We start from the raw sequence: 17,869 nt of genomic DNA on the forward strand, positions 1-17,869 counted from the left end.
CGGCGCTGCCTGCGCCCTACGGCCTTGCCAGCGAGTGCCTGAATCCTGAATCGATCCCCGCGCCTCGTGGAGTTCCTGGAGCTGCACCTAGAGCGGAGCTAGAACAAACTGGAGCGCATGGACCCATGCTTGATGTGTTGATATTTTCAGCAGTCACTTTTCAGGATCTCTTTGCCTCCTTTCCTTTTCTTTCATATATCTTGCTTTCCTTGCCTTGTTTTCCCCTTGCCCTTCTCCCCTCTCGTTTGTTTTTCCATTCAATTCTTTAATTACTTGCCTCTTGCCTGAGTGTTGCAGCGGTGTGACTTGCATTGTTTTCTGCTTGCTACTTCCCTCAGTCACTGCCGGCTTGTTTGTTGCGGGTTTTTCGGCTCACTTTCACTCTTTTCTCACTTTCCGTCTAGACAGCAGCTCCACATCAATTCCACCGATACAATAGACCAAACTCCAAAAGCACCTGAAGCTTAGCATCACTGACATTTGCCTGCCCCCATCGAATAAAAAAAGAAAAGAAAAGAAAAGAAGAAATCAACCTTGAAGTATCCCAGCGTCATCCAGATCGACCGAAACCATGTCGGACGGCGACGCCTATGTCCCCACGGAGGTGACTGTCGTGGATCAACAACAACCAGCCCAACATGAAAAGCACCGGGCCACCAGCACGGAGATTCCCCTCGAGGAACAGCAGACCAATGTTCCGGGCTCTAGAATGGCGCCGTCAATTCCCCTCAACAGGCGCCACACGCTGAATCTCGAAGACTACTTCGCTGGCCCGCGAAACATGGACAAGCACTCCAAGTGGCCCCTGTTCATGCAGATGCACGGCAGCATCTTGCCCAAGATGATTGTGCCTCTCATCTGGATGTCCGCCTGGTCTGCTTGCGTCACCTGCATCTATGAGGTAGCAAAGAAGAACATCGCCGTCAACTCCATCCTCCTGACAGTTTTGGGTTTCGTCGTCTCCACCGGTCTCAGCTTCCGCGGTTCCACAGCATACGAGCGTTATGCTGAAGGTCGACGTTTCTTCGCAGCTCTGGTCACCTCATCACAGGCTCTTGGACGAATCTTCTGGATCCACGCCAAGGTGCTCCCTAACGTGGACATCCGCAAGCAGATGCTCTACAAGATCAGCGCCATGAACTTGGTTGTCGCTTATGCTATTGCCCTCAAGCACAGCTTGCGTTTTGAGCCTTACACCGCGTACCAGGATATAGAGCACCTGGTCGGCCATCTCGACACGTTTGCCAAGTCTGCCACCTCCACCATGCCCCTCAATGGCGGCGTTGGAAAGAAGAACTTCTTCAAGTCCATTGGAGACTACCTCGGCCTCTCCTTTGCCGCTAGCAACCCTCGAAAGCAGCTCAAGAAGGCAGAGAAGCCCCTTGGAAACCTGCCCCTCGAAATCCTCAACCACCTTGCTGTCACCATTGACGACCTGGTTAGCAGAGGCCAGCTCCCTGTCCCTATGCAGCAGACATTGGCTTACAACAACCTTGCCGCCCTCAACGACGCCTTCACCGGCTGCCACCGTGTCTTGAACACACCTCTCCCCATTGCTTACGGCATTCTGTTCCAGCAGATCACATGGCTCTACGTCGTCTTACTCCCCTTCCAGATGGTCGCTGTGCTCCACTGGATCACCATTCCCGCCACCACCGTTGCGTCTTACATCATTCTCGGCCTCCTCTTCATTGGCCAGGAGATTGAGAATCCCTTTGGCCACGACGTCAACGATCTTCCCCTCGACAGCTACTGCGAGCAGATTGCTCTTGACATGGATATCATCGCCTCGCACTCCAACTACAAGCCCGAGGACTTCTTCTTTAGCTCTGAGAACGTTCCCCTGTGGCCCGTCAGCGGTGCCGCCGCTGACACCTGGCTTCAGCGGAGCGAGTCTAAGCTGGCGGAGACCATCAGGACCAAGCCCAACAAGACATTTGAGTGGCGACGCTGGAGGGGCGACAAGCTTGGTGACGAGGAGTCTGCCAAGAACGATTAAGAAGAGCACATGTACGACGATGTTGAGAGATGTGGTGAAAACGACATATGAAGATGAAGATGCAGACGTGGACAGGAATAGGGGTGGCTCGAATTTTTTCTTATCTTGAAGAAAGAGGTTGATACTCGCTCTGTCACGCTACAACACTCACCTCACAAGACACAACGACAAAAAGAACCCAAAAAAAAAGACTGGCTTTGGGATTCCTATTTTTTTCTATTTTTCTATTTCATTTTGATGTCCAGGCATTTGCATTACAGGTCTTTTAAAAGGAAAATATCACGGTAGCACGGCGTCTTACGCAATTTTTTACGTTCAGGCCCGACGGAACGGTGGTATTCAGGGAGGGGAGAACAGGATTTTCTACACTCTCCCCGCCGCTACGGAGGTCATAATCGGTTTTATTATATACACAGAGATATACATATACAATTTTTCTTCTTGTCATTTATTTATAATCATGTGCTACTGAGTTGTTTATGCCTGTGATGTCGTGAGACTGGGTGGAGGAATATGTCTATTTGCTTGTTTGTTTGCTTTCTTGTTTTTTTTGCCTGATGTTTTACGTCATTGAGAACTAATTTGCATTGTAATTGAGATATGAACACACTCTGGATTTACTACGACTATAAGCTGGACTCGAGATTCACTGCTGCAATAAATTTGCCTTTGGATTCACTGCGATGGTAAGCAGGTGTTTTTAGTCTCATTCATTGATTTCAATATTGGTTTCTATATACATGTAATGAAATGGACGAAAAAAAACGAAAGACTCTTGAATCTTTCTATACAAATGCAATGTGCGTCTTTTAGAGCACTCATGCTCCATCAGCGTATATGTTTGTTCCCTCCACTTTTACTCTCAAGCCATTTTTAATATATAAGAAAGACATGTTTTCCATCGTTTTTATTTAGTCTTCGTCTTCCTCTCGCTCCCGGGCAAGCTTGTGAGACTGCTTGTCCTCTGGAAGCCATTTAACAAAAATCATGAGCGACATGGCAATGGGGATAAGTATGGCCCACACAAGATGTCCCCAGAGGATCTGGTTGTGCACGCCAATGGCGAATAGCACCGTCGACACTCCCGGGACAAAGGACCGGACGGCACTAGCGGCGGTCATGGCCAGGGCGTTGAGTGTACCCATGACGTGAGGGTTGGGCGACACGTCGTTGAGTGCGAGCTGGACTGCCGTAAAGGCCATGGACACGCCGGGTCCGACGACGGCGACGATGGGGGCGACGACCCAGAATGCTGCCATGGCGGACTCGGTGTCCGCCCTGAGGAGGAAGTTCATGAGGACGTAGCCGGCGAAGAAGAAGGGGTATGCCGCCACGCAGGCGGCCATGGAGCCCTTTGTGCCGATGCGGCGCTGCAGGAAGGGGAACGCGATGACGAGCCAGGCGGCTTGGGCGGCGCCCTGGGTGGCCATCCAGAGGGAGATTTGGAAGGCGGAGAATCCGACGCCGCCGAGCTTGATAGGCGTGTAGAGCAGCACGGGGAGGATGGCGGTGAAGGCAAAGGCGAGGAACATGACGTGAGTGTAGACCCATATGACGACGGCGACGCCAGGGGCCTTGAGGAGCTCCCTGGTGGATAATCGATGTGGTCGAATTACTGGACCGGCAGTCGACGAGGTAGTTTCAGTAGCTTCAGGCTCCAGAGTTTCTTCGAGATAGAATATACATAGGACGATGCTGACGATATTGATCACGGTAAGTGCCACGCCGGCTAGGAGATAAGGATAGTCCTCAAGGAGCTGAATTCCCTTAAAGACGCTCGGGAATTGCTCTACCGGGTCTGCCAGCACACCGCCAATAATCGGTCCCAGGAAGATGCCCATGTTGTTGGCAAATGCAAACCAGCTAAACGCCACGGCCTGCGTCTCCGAGGTCGTGTGGTCCGAAAGCATCGTTCGAATGACCAAGCCTGAACCGCTAAAGACACCGGCGATGCATCGGAATAGGATCATCTGCCAGATAGTCGTCGAAACAGTGAAGAAGAAAGTGCCCACCGTCATTCCAGCCAGTGTCCATATCAAGACGGGTTTCCTGCCAATGGTGTCCGCGAGATGGCCCCAAAAGTAGAGCACCACCATCTGGGTGGCCGAGAAGAGCGACTCAATCAGGCCGCTGTAGAAGCCGACATCTGACTTGGGGAGGTTGCCGTTTTTCGCGACCATCTCCGCGATGAATGGGAAGATGGCGAAGAAGGCGATTGGCTCCATGACCTTTGCAAAGCAGAGCAGGAAGACCTGCATCTTGGGCAAGGGCTTGCTGGGCTTGTGGTGGGCGCCATTCTCGGCTTCGTCTGTGGATTTGCCGGTGATGAGAGGTGTGTTTTCTGAGGGCATGGGCTCGGGGTCCATGAGGGTGAGATCTGAGGATGACGATGATATCGGCTCGGGCGGAGGAGGCGCCATTGTGGCGGTTGTGTGAGGTCTCTGTGGAAATAAAAAGTTGGAGTTGAGGAGAGGAATGAATATAGGAGACCAAAGAAGATCGAATCAGATCAGCCGCGTCGGCACGGCAGTGCAAGAGATTTTGATCTGCTTGGTCAACTGCTGGCCATGAAGAGCTGCCAGTTTCAAGAAACAAAATGCAAACAAAATGTAAAAGAAAGAAAAAGAGGAATGGAAACGAAAAATGGGAGGCAAATAAGCAAATCCTCCTGAAAATATGGACGAGTCACAAGAGAAATAGGAAGGCGAGTCAGTTGAGATAAGCACCGGACTTATCATAATAACTTTTTTTTTTCGCCGTCTAATGACGCAAGGTGTATTATCGATCTATGGCTAAGGTCTGGTAAGATTCTGTCTCGTCCACCAATATCCCGACACCGCTGGATCGCTATTAGTCAACGCTAGAGGCGCTTGCTACCCCAAAAGACCCCCGGAAATCCCCCACTAACCGCGATATTACAGCGCACTGCAGCGGGCCAGCGGGGCAAATGGTGCGCGCGAATCACCCCCGAAGTGCCCCCTTTCGGCGGTTGTGCATGCGCTAGGACATGATTGTGTGCTTGTGCTGGTCGGTAGCGAAGCCGACAGGGCGCTGCCTCAGCCGCTCACCTACGCCCCGTGATGCGCTGCATCTTTGCTGAGGCACATCGAAGGGTCATGAGAACAGCAATTTCGACTCCGATACCAGGACCGCTTATCTGCGTGATGGTGATTGTTATTCCCGCACCAGGGACGGTGTAGCCCGTATCGAACAGAGCTCCATAATAGCGCTGCTATTCTTCCGTATTATGCGGGGGGACGAGACACGATGCCCCTCAACTGCTCCCCCTACCGTCACATTTTCTGGCCAATATGACAGGCAGCGTTGCGTCCCGGCTTCCGCTTTTCGGGAGGATCGATTGTGTGTGCCTATGTTATGCAAGGGAGCGAGTGTGCTTGCAACAAGCGGTATGGCAAGAGGTGGGATGGTAGGACGGGTTGGGGTAAATTGTCGAGCCCTGTCAAGCCTGTTAATTTGAGACTTGACAGCTTCGCCTAGTTGATGCTGTGCCCAGCTGTGTCATGAGATCGGCAAAGTTTATGCTCTGGTCAACTTCCAGCCGCGTAGCCGGCCGATGGCGGACTTTTTTTTGTTTTGAAGCCATCACGTTGACACAAATCGACAGCAGCGCTGCCTACAGGTATCTTGGCCCCTCGGGCAAGCTGCTGCCGGCAATGTTGCACTGACGAAAGAGGCGCACCTCGTCCTCCGCAAACGCCCCGACAACTGAGTGAATCAGGCTTCTGTTGTGGAAGATGACGAAATCACCCTCCTCCCAGTCGTGCGCATACACATAGCCAGGCGCGATACCGGGCCGCTGTAGTCGGTGTACAATCTCCCGCACCTCCTTCAGGTCGTCGATAACCTCGCCGTTGCCCAGATGTAGCTTCCGAATCGCGGACGGGTGAATCTGCAACGCTAGCCGGTCGTCCAGAGGGTTGCGCCAGCACATGGGCAGGATTTGGATTTTGTCTTGCTCAATCTCTGGCAGGCTGTCAAGCGGCACCTCTTTGCCCTCCGAGATAAGGCCCAGACCATCCGAGCGAGACTTGGCGCCGCTCATCCACACATAGGGATGCGGGGCGTATTCGACCTTTGTGGTCATGGCAAACTGTTGGTCCTGCGGCGATAAGAGGTCATACATGGTGTAGCCAGAGACGAACGCCGTCGTCCCCAGAGGGACGGTCAGCTCTTCGCCCGTGTCTTCATATCGGATCGTCTGCTTGCGGCCGCCGGGGACCTGGGCCGCGAAGAGGGTTGTGGCCACCGGAGGGGCAAGCCCATACAGCGCGGCATCAATGTGCCATCTGTAGAACCGGGTAAAGTCCAAGTCTTCCTCGTCTGGTATAACGGTGGCGTGGAAGGTCTTGTGGTGGGGGTGCCGCAGCTGAATATTCTTCAGCCCCTCGTACTCCTCTACGAAGCCGTTTCCAATCACTTGGACCTGTGGCTGGTGCGGGATTGTCTTGAGGTCTGGATGCAAGATGGATCGTTTGGCGTCGAGCGTCTTTCCGTGGCCGTAGGAAGCTGTCGCATTGGGGTCGAATCGTTGGGTGATTTCGTACTGCGCCTTGGAAGAGGCGTCATGCTGTGCCTTGAAAACGAGGACTTGGTATCTGTACAGAGCTTCCTTGATGATGTCGAAGTCGGCGTCTGATGTTTGAAACTATTAGCTGCCGTGCCAATGTGAAACAGGAGGGGGGGCTGCACAACAGCCAAGGCTCCTTACCTGATATCTTGTTAACATTGACGCCCTGCACAACCGCTCCGAACCGAACCCCCGATCCGGGCGGATGCGCAATTGGGTGTATCGAAGCTCTGGACGCAACTGTGGCGTATGATGCCAACTGACGGCCGGCTGTGCCAATCTTTCGCAGAGACATTGTGTGTTGCTATTTCTCGCTATCGTGTCTCACCAAAGATGCAAGTCTTAAGATGACGGAATAGTATGGGTGGAGGAGGGGGGTATCGGATTCTTCTTATGCTTGGTCGATGGTTAGCTGAGAGACGGCCGAAGCTCGATTGTCAGCGAGGTGGGTCGCGTAAATAAGCTCTCGCCGAGAGCTTCCTATCTCTGTCACTTTCGTATAGGTACGAGTAGATGCTCATACTGCCGTATTATCCATGCTCAAGGTCATCGACGTCTCTCTAGGCGCATTCCATTCCAAAGAGACTGGCGGATATCGCCGGACTGCGCGCCCGTTGCGTCGAGCGAATTGCAATAGATTCGTCGGAGGGATCCACCAACTGATAAGACATGGACGAACCTTCATTGATAGCGCCAATGAAGGATCTCCGAGAGATGATATTCGTGGCCTGCGCAAAGTACTCGGTCTTCCTGCTTACAACATAGGAAATAGAGTTATTAGCACACGTTGAATGTAATAAGCTGATATCGGCTGATAGCCTTCTGCAAAGTGCGATGTCGGACTGAAGTCGTCTCTTCGCACATGTTGCCATTCGGTTGGATTTCGGATCACCGAAGGCGATTCTCCGTATGCACCATCTGATTCAATGACCTTAGGACACATATTACTTACCTCCGTCAACACACACAACACGGGGTGATCCATACTGTGTTTTGGATCGGTACGCAACGGATCAGGCGCTCACTTTGTAAGAAACCTTAAAAGCAACTTGCGGTGCTCTTATTTGGTTTTTTCGCCTTCTTTTGTTGACAACAAAGTCTCGAAGAGCTGACACCGGACGTATCCATCTAGTCGTCTCTGGTTGGACGCGGGTCATTATGCCGGCATCTGTTCTTTGAAGCTTGATTCTCAGATCACTGATCTTGCTCTTCTCTCTGCATACATGAGCTTTCACTTAAGTCTCATTTCACAAGCAGCGTCTCGTTTTCTTTGTCATTAACACGCACGGGGCGGAGGTCCCTTATAATGGGCATTTGAGAAAACAATGGGTACTGGCCATCAAAAGGCCAGCTCCTGCGCAAAGCTACATTAGCCTTATGCGTTCCGTCATGGCTATTTATGTTGCTGCATCGTCCCTTGCCTACAGCTCGAGGCGGCCAATCCCAGCCCTTGCCATAGTGAAGAGTGTGGGCGGTCAGAATCTGACATTGAACATCAGCGCCCCGCCAAATCATCTTGTAATACTGTAGATGCTTGCATCCCAGGGTTGACCAATCCCAGATACTTTGCTTGTCCGCTGAGCTTCAAACCTTAAAAAGAATATTCAGTCTCATTTAATTGACTAATATAATCCCAGGGATCCTCAATTAAGTTAGAAAGCCATGACTCTTGGGCTAAGCTCATAACAAGATCATCCGGAACAATGTTATCTGCAGTCAAACCAGGAAGCTCTTCTGCGTTATCCTCTTCTACATTTAGATGGGTCATGTTCGTAGCCATCTCTGTCCACATTAGCATCCTGATTGTCTTAAAAAAATGAGGCCCTTTGTTGAATAATCCCCAATTTGGTCCCTCATTACCCACTATCCCAATTATCTCCAATGCACGTTCAGCCTTCTCGGAATATTGATCAAGAATTTGAATCACATCAGCACGTTTCCTGGTTTCGAATAGATCCCAGCCGGGTTCTTTGAGCGTGTTAAGCTTGAAGAGAACCACGAAGCAGTGGGTAAGCTGAGTAACGTAATCAACACTAATACCAACCCAATCGAGAATCGGTAAATCGTCAAACACAGCTAACAAGTGTTCAATTACGGTCAGAGCCGATTCGAGGTCTTGAACTCTTCGAATTTGAATTCCATTATGTTGATTATTACTTTCCTTATGCCTCAGAAAGAATTCTTTTATTTTCAGTTCGGTGCTGAGCAGATAAAATCTCGTAACCCCTAAACAATTTCAGTATATACTTATGCAAGTATGATCTAATGAGGCTGAAAAAGCTCCATACTCTCTGATTGAAACTCGTCAGGTAAACTTTGCCTGATATCGTCAAGCTGTTTAAGTAGTGCTGTATATAGAAGCCTAGATGGTGAGCTGAAGCCTCCGATTTCTATATTCTCGTTTTTAGGACAAGTAATCCCATTTGTAATCAATTGGCATCTTAATTGAGTCGTTAGGAGGATATCAAGGCTCGTCTCAGTACCTTGGCTCAAAACTCGAGCACAATCCTCTAAGTAGGGTGTCCAATCGAGCGGATATGTTTTTCTGTACGCTGCCCACGTACTAATTCTCATTAGCTAGATAACTTTTCATTTCAATCCCTCTTTGTGCCACTGAAACTCACGCAGAGGTAAGATAGTACAATGCAGCAAATGTGCGACGTTCCTCCATGGTTCGAACGGGCCTTACATATGTCTGGCGGGTTAATAGACGACTAGGTTTATCACGTGGTGATATCCCAGGGGTTGTATCTTTGTGTAAATCAAGTTCAAACGCCATGGACACGGCCATCTGGGTAAGCATGGTCATGAAGGGTTTGTCTTTCTTAAAGTAATGGGACCTGAGCCAATTAGTGTCTGGTACGTATTTTAAAGGTTTCAGTGTAATAAACAAATGCATACCAAGAGGCAAAGCAAATTGTACCGAGAAGGAGATCTACATTTGCGTGATGTTCACATAAGACTCGTTGGGAGATAATTTTCCAAATATGATCTGCAAGATCGAACTGCTTTGGGACGACCTTCGTGGTCAAGGCGATCATGACAAGCCAAACGAAAGGCTTCTCCCTATATAAATCTGAAGCAGATGTTGTGGTTGGAATATGAATAAATGGAAATGCGGGGATAAAAGCACGACGAAATGTTGCCAATTGCTCCTCGGCATTCAACGCCGTGATGCCATGAATAGGCACATCGCCAGTAATTAGTAATTGAGGGCTAGTAGCGCTCGACGGTGAATCATCTGGGCGCTCGACTGGCCGAAATAGATGAACAACGCTTTCAGTCGTGTCAATAACGACTTCTGGACCACGTGCAATCGATGGAGTGATAGGATTATGCAGCGAGTTTATGTTCGATAGAGTAGTGCTATTACTTGGTTCACCTTGGAGGGTTTGTTCCACAAGCTGTTTGGTGGATGCCTGGGAGCGCAAAATGGATAACACATTGTCCAGCTTCTCTTCCAGTAGATTCCTGGGGGGTGGCGGCTGCACTGATCGAGAGGAAGCCTTTTGAGTCCTGCGTTTGCGTATAGACGCCGTCTGTTCGCAAGCTTTACCAAGACGATGGCATCTGGATACAGGTACTTATGAATTAGCGCCAAGGGCATCCAAATATGACTTGGGGTGAATCGGATCGGAAATGGTAATACGCCCTCACCTCTCACATCCCGAACCATCAGACCGATAGAAACATTTGCATTTGGCTCGGGAGCACGCTACGCATGCCCTTCCGTATGGTGCTGGAGCCAGCGACCCCGCCAAAGTTGGTTCGTGGGAGGTATCGGACTCCATCACTTCATCCTGGCCGAAACCAATTCCGTTGCATTTGGATCAGTCAGAGCAGGATGCTCGATTCCACACTAGCAAAGCACAAAGCAATAGGAAACGAATCTGACGAGTGAGCCGCGAGGGGAGGGGGGGTTCGATGGCTTAAAACCCGCGGATTTGGTTAAACCCCGTGCCACTTCCAACCCCGCGGGATTCAGCGTGCTTGGGGTTGTGTGTACACAGATTGAAAACACAGAATGAGATACTGTGAGAAATTTCGAAAGTCACTTTATGACGACAGTTATGGCAGAGTAGAGCGGCATTTACACAGTAATCGAATCTCCGCAAATCAGCCCTATCCCTATATATATACTAAGTTATCCCTTTCTTTTGCTCAGAACTCCTTTACAGCTTTAAAACAATAACTTGAACTTCAACCCATAATTTGCCTACGATTCGAAACTTGTAGTTGACGTGCCCTAAACTTTCAATCCTTTTTCCTACGAACAAGAATGCCATTCACCAAGCCTCGCAGTCTCCCTTCCGATGGCTATGATTCACAGACAGCCTGGCGTGATATTCAGAAATTTCTACCCGATCGTCTTCACTTCACGCCTGAACACTATCCAACGGAAGAATGGTGGGAGCATAAGGGATACAAACTACACTTGGATCGATGGCGTAACCCAGAAGCCAAGATTCGATTGATACTACATCATGGTGTTGGAACCAATGGCCGCCAAATGTCCATGATTCTTGGAGTTCCTTTGCATAAGGCCGGCTTCGAGCTTGTCGCTATCGACATGCCTGGCTACGGCTGCACAGAAGTGTCCGATGGCCAGGTGTGGTCATATGATGATTGGGTTCAATTATCAAGCGATTTCGTCGACCACGAAATGAAGGCGGATCCGCGGCCTATTGCTCTCTACGGTCTGAGTGCTGGTGGAATGCTGACCTATCATTCTGCCGCTCTCAATCGAAAGGTCAAGGGCATTATTGGCATGACTTTCCTTGACCAGCGCATTCAGCAAGTCGCCGACACAACCGCGAGAAACATTCTTATGAGCCGAGTGGGACTGCCCTTCACTCGCGCTGCTAACGCAACACCTTTCGCTCGTATCAAAATACCCATGTCGCTGGCAAGCAAAATGTCGACGCTGGTAAACAACAACGATGCCTTACGGATTTTCTTAAATGACAGCACTTCAGCAGGCTCATCTGCCTCGATGCATTTCTTAGCAACATACTCTCAATACAAACCGGCGATAGAACCAGAAGCCTTCGATGTGTGCCCCGTCTTGTTAACCCAGCCTGCACAGGATAGATGGACGCCCTTGGAATTGAGCGAACTATTCCTGCCTCGAATTACCAAGGTACCCGTAAAAACAGTGCAGCTTGAAAATGCGGGCCACTATCCTCTTGAGGAACCTGGACTGCAACAAATGGCGGACGCTATTATTGAGTTTTTGAACGAGATAAGCCTCTAAAGCAGACATAGATTATATATATCTTTTAGTAGTATATTTTATACAGATAATTTCATTTTATTTTTTTACATTTTTCAACTAGATTTAGTGAGGTTTATGCAGGGTAGTTGAATTTTGCTCGTTACATGTACTTTTGACGTGGGATTGTAGCGCTGACTCGAGCCGTCTGATCGGATACTGTCATTTTCCGTCGCAACCTAGTTCTGCATTTGCTGCAGACGCTGTTTTCTTATTCTTCGTGCAAGGGTTCCAAGAATAGGTGCTTTTATGCAGCTCATCAGGAGCCAATTATACTTGTTCACTGATTCTTGATTACTTCGACCCCGTCAGACTCCATTTGTCACTATACGAGAACGTGAAATCATCACGCCCTTCTTGGGCTGTTTACAACTACAGGTTCCACACCGCCATCAACTCGGGTTTCCCCATTTTCCGAGCAGACTATATCCGTTGCATGTGCTTAGTACGAGTAACTAGTTGTTTGCGAAATGGCCTGGCAACAACACATTAGCGGTAGATCTGGGCGCATGGGACGGAACACATGGATCCGGCCAGACATTGAGAGCCGCCCGGGTAGTGGAGCATCCTAAGCACTGATGATGAAGATCCTGCAACATCACCTCAATGTTGTTGGTAGTTGTTAGGCTAAAGAACTTGCTTAAAAGAATGCTTGGCGAGCGACATAATCATGAGGAATGAAGATCTCAATACTACCTAGGTATGGATGCCCGATATTATTTCGGTTGGACAGCATACATGGATCGGATCCTTTCGGATATGCAGCCACAGATAGATACTCGTATTTGGGACTAGATACCCAGTTGACACGGCATAACAGCAACCAACTGCCGATGGCATAAATTCCTTGACTCGTGATGAAGGGTGGGTGATGGATGGAACTATTTTGTAGAATATCGTCTCATATATTTCTTATGAGGGATTACACCATGTGAGTGACTTCTCCCACAGAACATAGTGACCTTAGTGCCACTTGCAAGCATACGTAGAATATAATGCCTCGTTTCCCCAAGATAGCGGCAGGGGACTTCGATCGACGCCTGGAGCTGGGCTAGAACGATGGCTTTCTTTCACCCTACTGTAAGGGTTTAAAAACTCCGGGTCTGGTCCCTCTGCTAGCAGATGGCATGATGTGATGACAGGTGTGGCTTGCGGTTAGCTCGTCCGCTGCAGAATCGAATGCCGCTAGGATGCCGCCGCCTGTGAAGAATCGATGCCACAGCGCAAATCTGAGTGCATGAGTGTCATTAGACCGACCAGGATGGATCAGTGACTAAAGATTCAATGCAAAGATGTAAGGCGTATGCACCTAAAGGGTAGCCTGTACAGGCCAAGAAGGCTCAACTTGCCTATGACGCTCAGCCACCAACCTGTTATCTGTTGGAAAGTAAGCGGTGGCTTCAAGCAGGTCGTTTGACGGCTTGCATGATGTGTGATTGAGGTCTGGTGTCAAACCTAGTGGCCGCGATGCGCTACGACGTTAGCCTTCCCTTGGGGCGGTGAATGGACGTCTATTACGCCAGCTGTGTTGCTTCCATGGGCCTGTATTTACCTGTTGATTCACATCAGAAGTGATGAGAGGTTTCAAGATGATGGAGAAGCAGTTCCCTGTATGTATGTTGCCAACTAAATGAGACACACGACATCACTCATGATACATATATTCGATGTTACATGTCCACTACTTATCGATAGCAAGCATCTTCTAAACCCCCATTGTACGAGCACTTGTAGCGTGATGCAGGGGGAAGGTACGGAATGGAACTTTTCGACTTCCAGAAAAAAAAAACATGAACCACAATCAAGTGAAAACTCCTGTCCCCACGCAATGGGCGTGTCAAGATTGTCTCTCCATTCAACCCATGACTCAAGCCACCAGCCATCATCACCGCCGTGTCAAAGCCAAGCCCCAAACATCACATCAGTGCCAGCTTCGTCTGTGTCTGTGTCGTGTGCTATGCTGGGATCAACATTGGACGGCAGCCCGATGCCATGACGACTCGCCCAAAGTCCCGACCGAAACACGCAAGGGTTCCACCACCAACTCGGCCGGTCTTCCCTGTGCCGTCAGATGCACCAGGTTTATATTAGCCAGGGCCAGCGGCTTCAATCCGAGCCTTGATGAGCGCGACACACACTAGCCGGGGCTCCGCCGCAGCCCTGGGATTGGATCGGGTGCAAAGTCAGCCGTTTGAAAGGGGACCGATATTAGTTGCTGGGTAGCGATGCTCTAGATTCGTCTTCTTGAGAAACCAACTCAATTCTGTTTATTCTCGAGGGAATCGCCCCCTCCACCATGCTATTTTCCCACGGCCGCTCTTGTGGGATACGGAGAGAAGGATGACATACTAGCAGCCTCAGCAATCACTCCGAGCTACAGCGTGCTAGCAAATGGGCTCGTCGCAACATCAGCGCAGTGGCGCGACTGCGGCTCAAAATGAGATCGCGCCAATGGCTTCCATAGGTGAGTAGGACTGTCTTTTTATTAGAATTCATTTTCATGACCATCTCTCCCTCTCCCCTTCTCTTTCCAAGATGACAGTTTTCAAATATGCATTGACTTGCTGGAATTATGGTCACTGACGGAAAACCCCGCCACAGCCTGCCTGGTCTGCAGATCAAGAAAGGTACGCAGAGTCTACTGAGGTCTTGGCTATTATTAGCAGGGAGGAGCAATGTCGGAGACTTCGAGTTGCTTTGGGCCTCATGTTTTGCCATTCAGCGCATTTCTCACCAGGGTTTTCCGGATTAGGTCAAATGCGACAAAACCATGCCAGAGTGTCGGAATTGTCTTCGCCTGGGAGTCGGATGTCCTGGGTTTAGCCCGCAGAGCGAGTTCATCTCGCGCAAAGAGATGCAAAAGTCGGCAGATGACATCTTCAAGGCTGCTGGCGTTGAAAAGAGAAGGGTGGGGTCCTGCGAAGAATGCCGGTCATCCAAGCATCGCTGCACCAAGACTCGGCCGTCGTGTCGCCGATGCATCCTGCGCCATCTGCCTTGTGTCTATCCTTCAAAGCCGGATAAGCAGCAAGAGCGCGAATCCTCTACTCAACCCGCCAGCTCCGTCGCAAGCTCTACGGCTGCTGCTGCGGGGCTCACCTCAACTGTATCAGTTCAACCCTTGGAACCTGGCCAATGGGCAAATCCCGCACTTTTACACGCCTTTGGTGTGAATATTGAGAGGTAAATGAGGATACCCGATGAGAGCTCTTCGTCAGAGCTCAACTGGTCGTTGCCACAACCTCATCAACTAATGTCCTTTCAAGTTTGTGCACAGATACTCTACCAAAGGATCATGGTCTGCGACTTCGCCTAATTAATGCCTTCTTCGATCGATCTCACCACCTTCGCTGTCTGACTTTTGTTCACCAACCTTCCTTCATGCAGTCGCTCGAGTCGGCTAGTGTAGCTCAGGATTATGGAGAGCCACTGCTCTATGCTATGTGCGCCCTTGGCGCCAGGTAAGCAATTACCTTTCGTGCTGCATATGAGAGGCAACCTAATCAACTATCCGGCCTCAGACACATCTACTTTGATGCGACGTTTACCCTAGATAGCCCCGAACGCGACTTGCTTCCAAGCGTAATCCCTGGGCAAGCATGGGCTGAGAGGGCTAGGAAGGAGATATTAGGGGAGATGCATGCTCCCACGGTCCAAAATCTCATGGTAAGGCTTACTCGAGCATTTATTAGTCGCCTATTCCGCTAAAACTAACTTGTCTGATAGACAGTAGCTCTTCTCTGCGAATATGGGCTTCGTGAGGACCAGCATGCTTTGGTCTTCATTTTGCTGGCTTTCCTGCATCGCGCCATACGGTTACTGAGCTTGGATTCGCCACGTCCCCTTCCCAACCATCCCACAACAGCTCAGATGATGCAACGAGAAATTGAAAACCGCATCGTCTGGGCCAGCTTCGTCATTGATAGCCTTGCTGCTAATGGCGTTGAAAAAAACATGTGTTGGAAAGATCACATACCAAGCATTCCCCTGCCTTGTTCCGACGATTGTTTTAATACATCTCAGCTTTCCACACCGAGGCACTATCTTTTGCAGATTGAAGACTCGGGAATGCAGACTGCCATTTCGGAGCTAGACTTGTCGGCACTATTGGTTGTGGTTGTGCGATTGAGAACAAAAGTAATGCAGTAAGTTGTTATTTCGCTTCTCACAAGCTTTTCCGCTTCTGTTCCGTCCATCGCTAACGACTCACCCCCACATTTAGACTCATTCGCGTTGCCGACCCTGGCATGCGCATCTGGGAGCCGTCGTCGCAATTCGTCACAATCATTGATCAACTCATCGCTCTGTACAATAATATGCCAGAACGATATTATTTAACGGATGCTAATCTATACGTGCTCAAAGATAAAGGAATGCTGGGGGGTGTCTTTGCTCTACATCTCTTTATCCACGCCGTCATCTTCGATCTCACCCGCATTTCACTAGCCGGCTTCAGCTTCCCGCTGGCACCAGCCTTCAAGAACTCCCCAGTTGAATTCCGCGCACACTGCCAAAGTTTATGCCGCTTCCATGCTAGCCAAGTTTCCGATATCATCCGCACTGGATTGAGCTTCAATCGGGGTGCTTTCGACGACCTCTTTTGTCCCGATGCGACCATTGAATCGACCAAAGTACAGATCATCTTCGCTGCCACTGTAGACCAATCCCCCCAGACCTTGCAGGTCACCAGAGATAATATCATTAGCAACTTGAACTTTCTTTTGACCATCCATAATCGTGGAAAAGAAGCCCCGACACAGTTTGTGAGCTTTGATCGGCCAATTGATGTATTCGCTATACGAGTTGCTAACAGAAAACCAGATTCGTGGCATTATTCCACTATGCCATCTCTTTGGCTTTCGAGACATTGCAGAGCGATATCAGGAAACACTTGGGTTCGTTATTAACCTCTGATATTTTCCAGTACGTGCTGTTGACTGATATCCAGCCTTAGCATACCGATCGATCCGGCTGAAGTCACAGGATCAGCCGATGATCACCACCTTGTAGCATTAGCCTCCTTCCGACGAGGGAGAGTGCAGCTTCAAGAATCTCAAGCGACGGGAAGTGCCAAGACGATGTCTTCAGGAAACGACAACAAATCACCGTTAATCCACGCAAGTCAAAGCGTCATCTATGAAGAAGCTGTGGACAGGGGCAGCGGCGGTGATTTTACAAGTTCGCTGCCAATCCTAAGGCCAACGTACCCCCCGATCGAGGTAGCACCTGAACTTTTGAGCCAAAGCTTGGCTCAAAGAAATCCCCTTCAGATTATGCCATCTGCAGGCGTCATGGTGCAAAATGGAGCCATTTTGCAGCCTTCAGTCGACGACTATATTAAAACAGCAGATGAAATGTCGACATATCTGACATGGGGAATGACTGAAATCCCCCATTGGATGAATCTGCCTGATCCAATGCCCCCGGGGTGAAGAACGGGTGTCTGCTAATTTTAATTAACTTCAACAAAATGACTCATGTACTTCAGGGACTGTCACACTTTTAATCCAACCGGCTGTGGATAAAGGGCAGAAGAAGAGAAGTTACATTTCAGCGGTCTACCATTGCGGAATAAAGAATAGTCGGAATTTGAGGCTGCTATGTGTGACAACGACCAGGATCTCTCGAGCAAAGCACCTCAAGGGTACACCTCAATCACAGTAAAACACCACAGGTCTGTGCTTATGGTTACCGCAGCGACTTGTGCGCAGGACTTCCTGTCGAAGCAGTGAGAATGGCTGCAAAACCGATATCCTTTGATGTGAAGACTAGCAGCGAGCCTTGGTGTGGAGATGAGGCTCAGGCGATACTCGACGAAGGAATGTGCGGCAGGCAAGAAATGAATGCCATGTCCTCAAAAGTCCTTGGCTAAAAATGAATCCCACTGTTACTATTTAAAATTGCATGTAGTCTTGAAAGCTATTTTTCGTTTTGTAAAGAGGAGAGAGGAGACCTAATGCAGTCTCTCCGACTCCGTATCCACATCACATGGAGGGATATCACAGCTGAT

The 17,869-nt window shown here is 49.6% G+C and overlaps 6 protein-coding genes across 6 annotated transcripts; 3 read left to right on the forward strand and 3 right to left on the reverse strand.

Annotated features, from left to right (window-relative positions):
• The first annotated feature begins 15 nt into the window (after positions 1 to 15).
• V8C40DRAFT_241833 (Bestrophin, RFP-TM, chloride channel-domain-containing protein) lies at positions 16 to 2,666 on the forward strand. The gene has a single exon (XM_083215102.1). The coding sequence runs from the start codon at positions 572 to 574 to the stop codon at positions 1,997 to 1,999; it is 1,428 nt and encodes a 475-aa protein (XP_083075172.1). The 5' UTR covers positions 16 to 571; the 3' UTR covers positions 2,000 to 2,666.
• A 36-nt stretch (positions 2,667 to 2,702) lies between these two features.
• V8C40DRAFT_196705 (major facilitator superfamily domain-containing protein) lies at positions 2,703 to 5,060 on the reverse strand. Its single transcript, XM_083211924.1, has 2 exons — positions 4,908 to 5,060; positions 2,703 to 4,838 (listed from the first exon to the last, which is right to left on the reverse strand). The coding sequence occupies exon 2, from the start codon at positions 4,417 to 4,419 to the stop codon at positions 2,911 to 2,913; it is 1,509 nt and encodes a 502-aa protein (XP_083075173.1). The 5' UTR covers positions 4,420 to 4,838; positions 4,908 to 5,060; the 3' UTR covers positions 2,703 to 2,910.
• Positions 5,027 to 7,014, reverse strand: V8C40DRAFT_196709 (TauD/TfdA family dioxygenase). Its single transcript, XM_083211925.1, has 2 exons — positions 6,729 to 7,014; positions 5,027 to 6,652 (listed from the first exon to the last, which is right to left on the reverse strand). The coding sequence occupies exons 1-2, from the start codon at positions 6,880 to 6,882 to the stop codon at positions 5,634 to 5,636; spliced, it is 1,173 nt and encodes a 390-aa protein (XP_083075174.1). The 5' UTR covers positions 6,883 to 7,014; the 3' UTR covers positions 5,027 to 5,633.
• Positions 7,015 to 8,178: 1,164 nt separating this feature from the next.
• Positions 8,179 to 10,491, reverse strand: V8C40DRAFT_241841 (Zn(II)2Cys6 transcription factor; the record flags this gene model as incomplete). Its single annotated transcript, XM_083215103.1, has 5 exons — positions 10,245 to 10,491; positions 9,489 to 10,157; positions 9,212 to 9,427; positions 8,876 to 9,150; positions 8,179 to 8,813 (listed from the first exon to the last, which is right to left on the reverse strand). The coding sequence occupies exons 1-5, from the start codon at positions 10,376 to 10,378 to the stop codon at positions 8,179 to 8,181; spliced, it is 1,929 nt and encodes a 642-aa protein (XP_083075175.1). The 5' UTR covers positions 10,379 to 10,491.
• A 132-nt stretch (positions 10,492 to 10,623) lies between these two features.
• V8C40DRAFT_196752 (Alpha/Beta hydrolase protein) lies at positions 10,624 to 11,846 on the forward strand. Its single transcript, XM_083211926.1, has one exon. The coding sequence runs from the start codon at positions 10,867 to 10,869 to the stop codon at positions 11,839 to 11,841; it is 975 nt and encodes a 324-aa protein (XP_083075176.1). The 5' UTR covers positions 10,624 to 10,866; the 3' UTR covers positions 11,842 to 11,846.
• A 2,144-nt stretch (positions 11,847 to 13,990) lies between these two features.
• Positions 13,991 to 17,842, forward strand: V8C40DRAFT_241851 (uncharacterized protein). Its single transcript, XM_083215104.1, has 8 exons — positions 13,991 to 14,323; positions 14,461 to 15,042; positions 15,126 to 15,320; positions 15,381 to 15,525; positions 15,586 to 16,004; positions 16,082 to 16,622; positions 16,681 to 16,754; positions 16,814 to 17,842. Exons 2-8 carry the CDS (start codon positions 14,630 to 14,632, stop codon positions 17,289 to 17,291), a joined length of 2,265 nt encoding a protein of 754 aa, XP_083075177.1. The 5' UTR covers positions 13,991 to 14,323; positions 14,461 to 14,629; the 3' UTR covers positions 17,292 to 17,842.
• Positions 17,843 to 17,869: the final 27 nt, after the last annotated feature.

The sequence above is a fragment of the Trichoderma camerunense genome, assembly GCF_050948025.1.
Source record: "Trichoderma camerunense strain CBS 138272 chromosome Unknown V8C40scaffold_6, whole genome shotgun sequence".
Classification (NCBI taxonomy): Eukaryota; Fungi; Ascomycota; class Sordariomycetes; order Hypocreales; family Hypocreaceae; genus Trichoderma; species Trichoderma camerunense.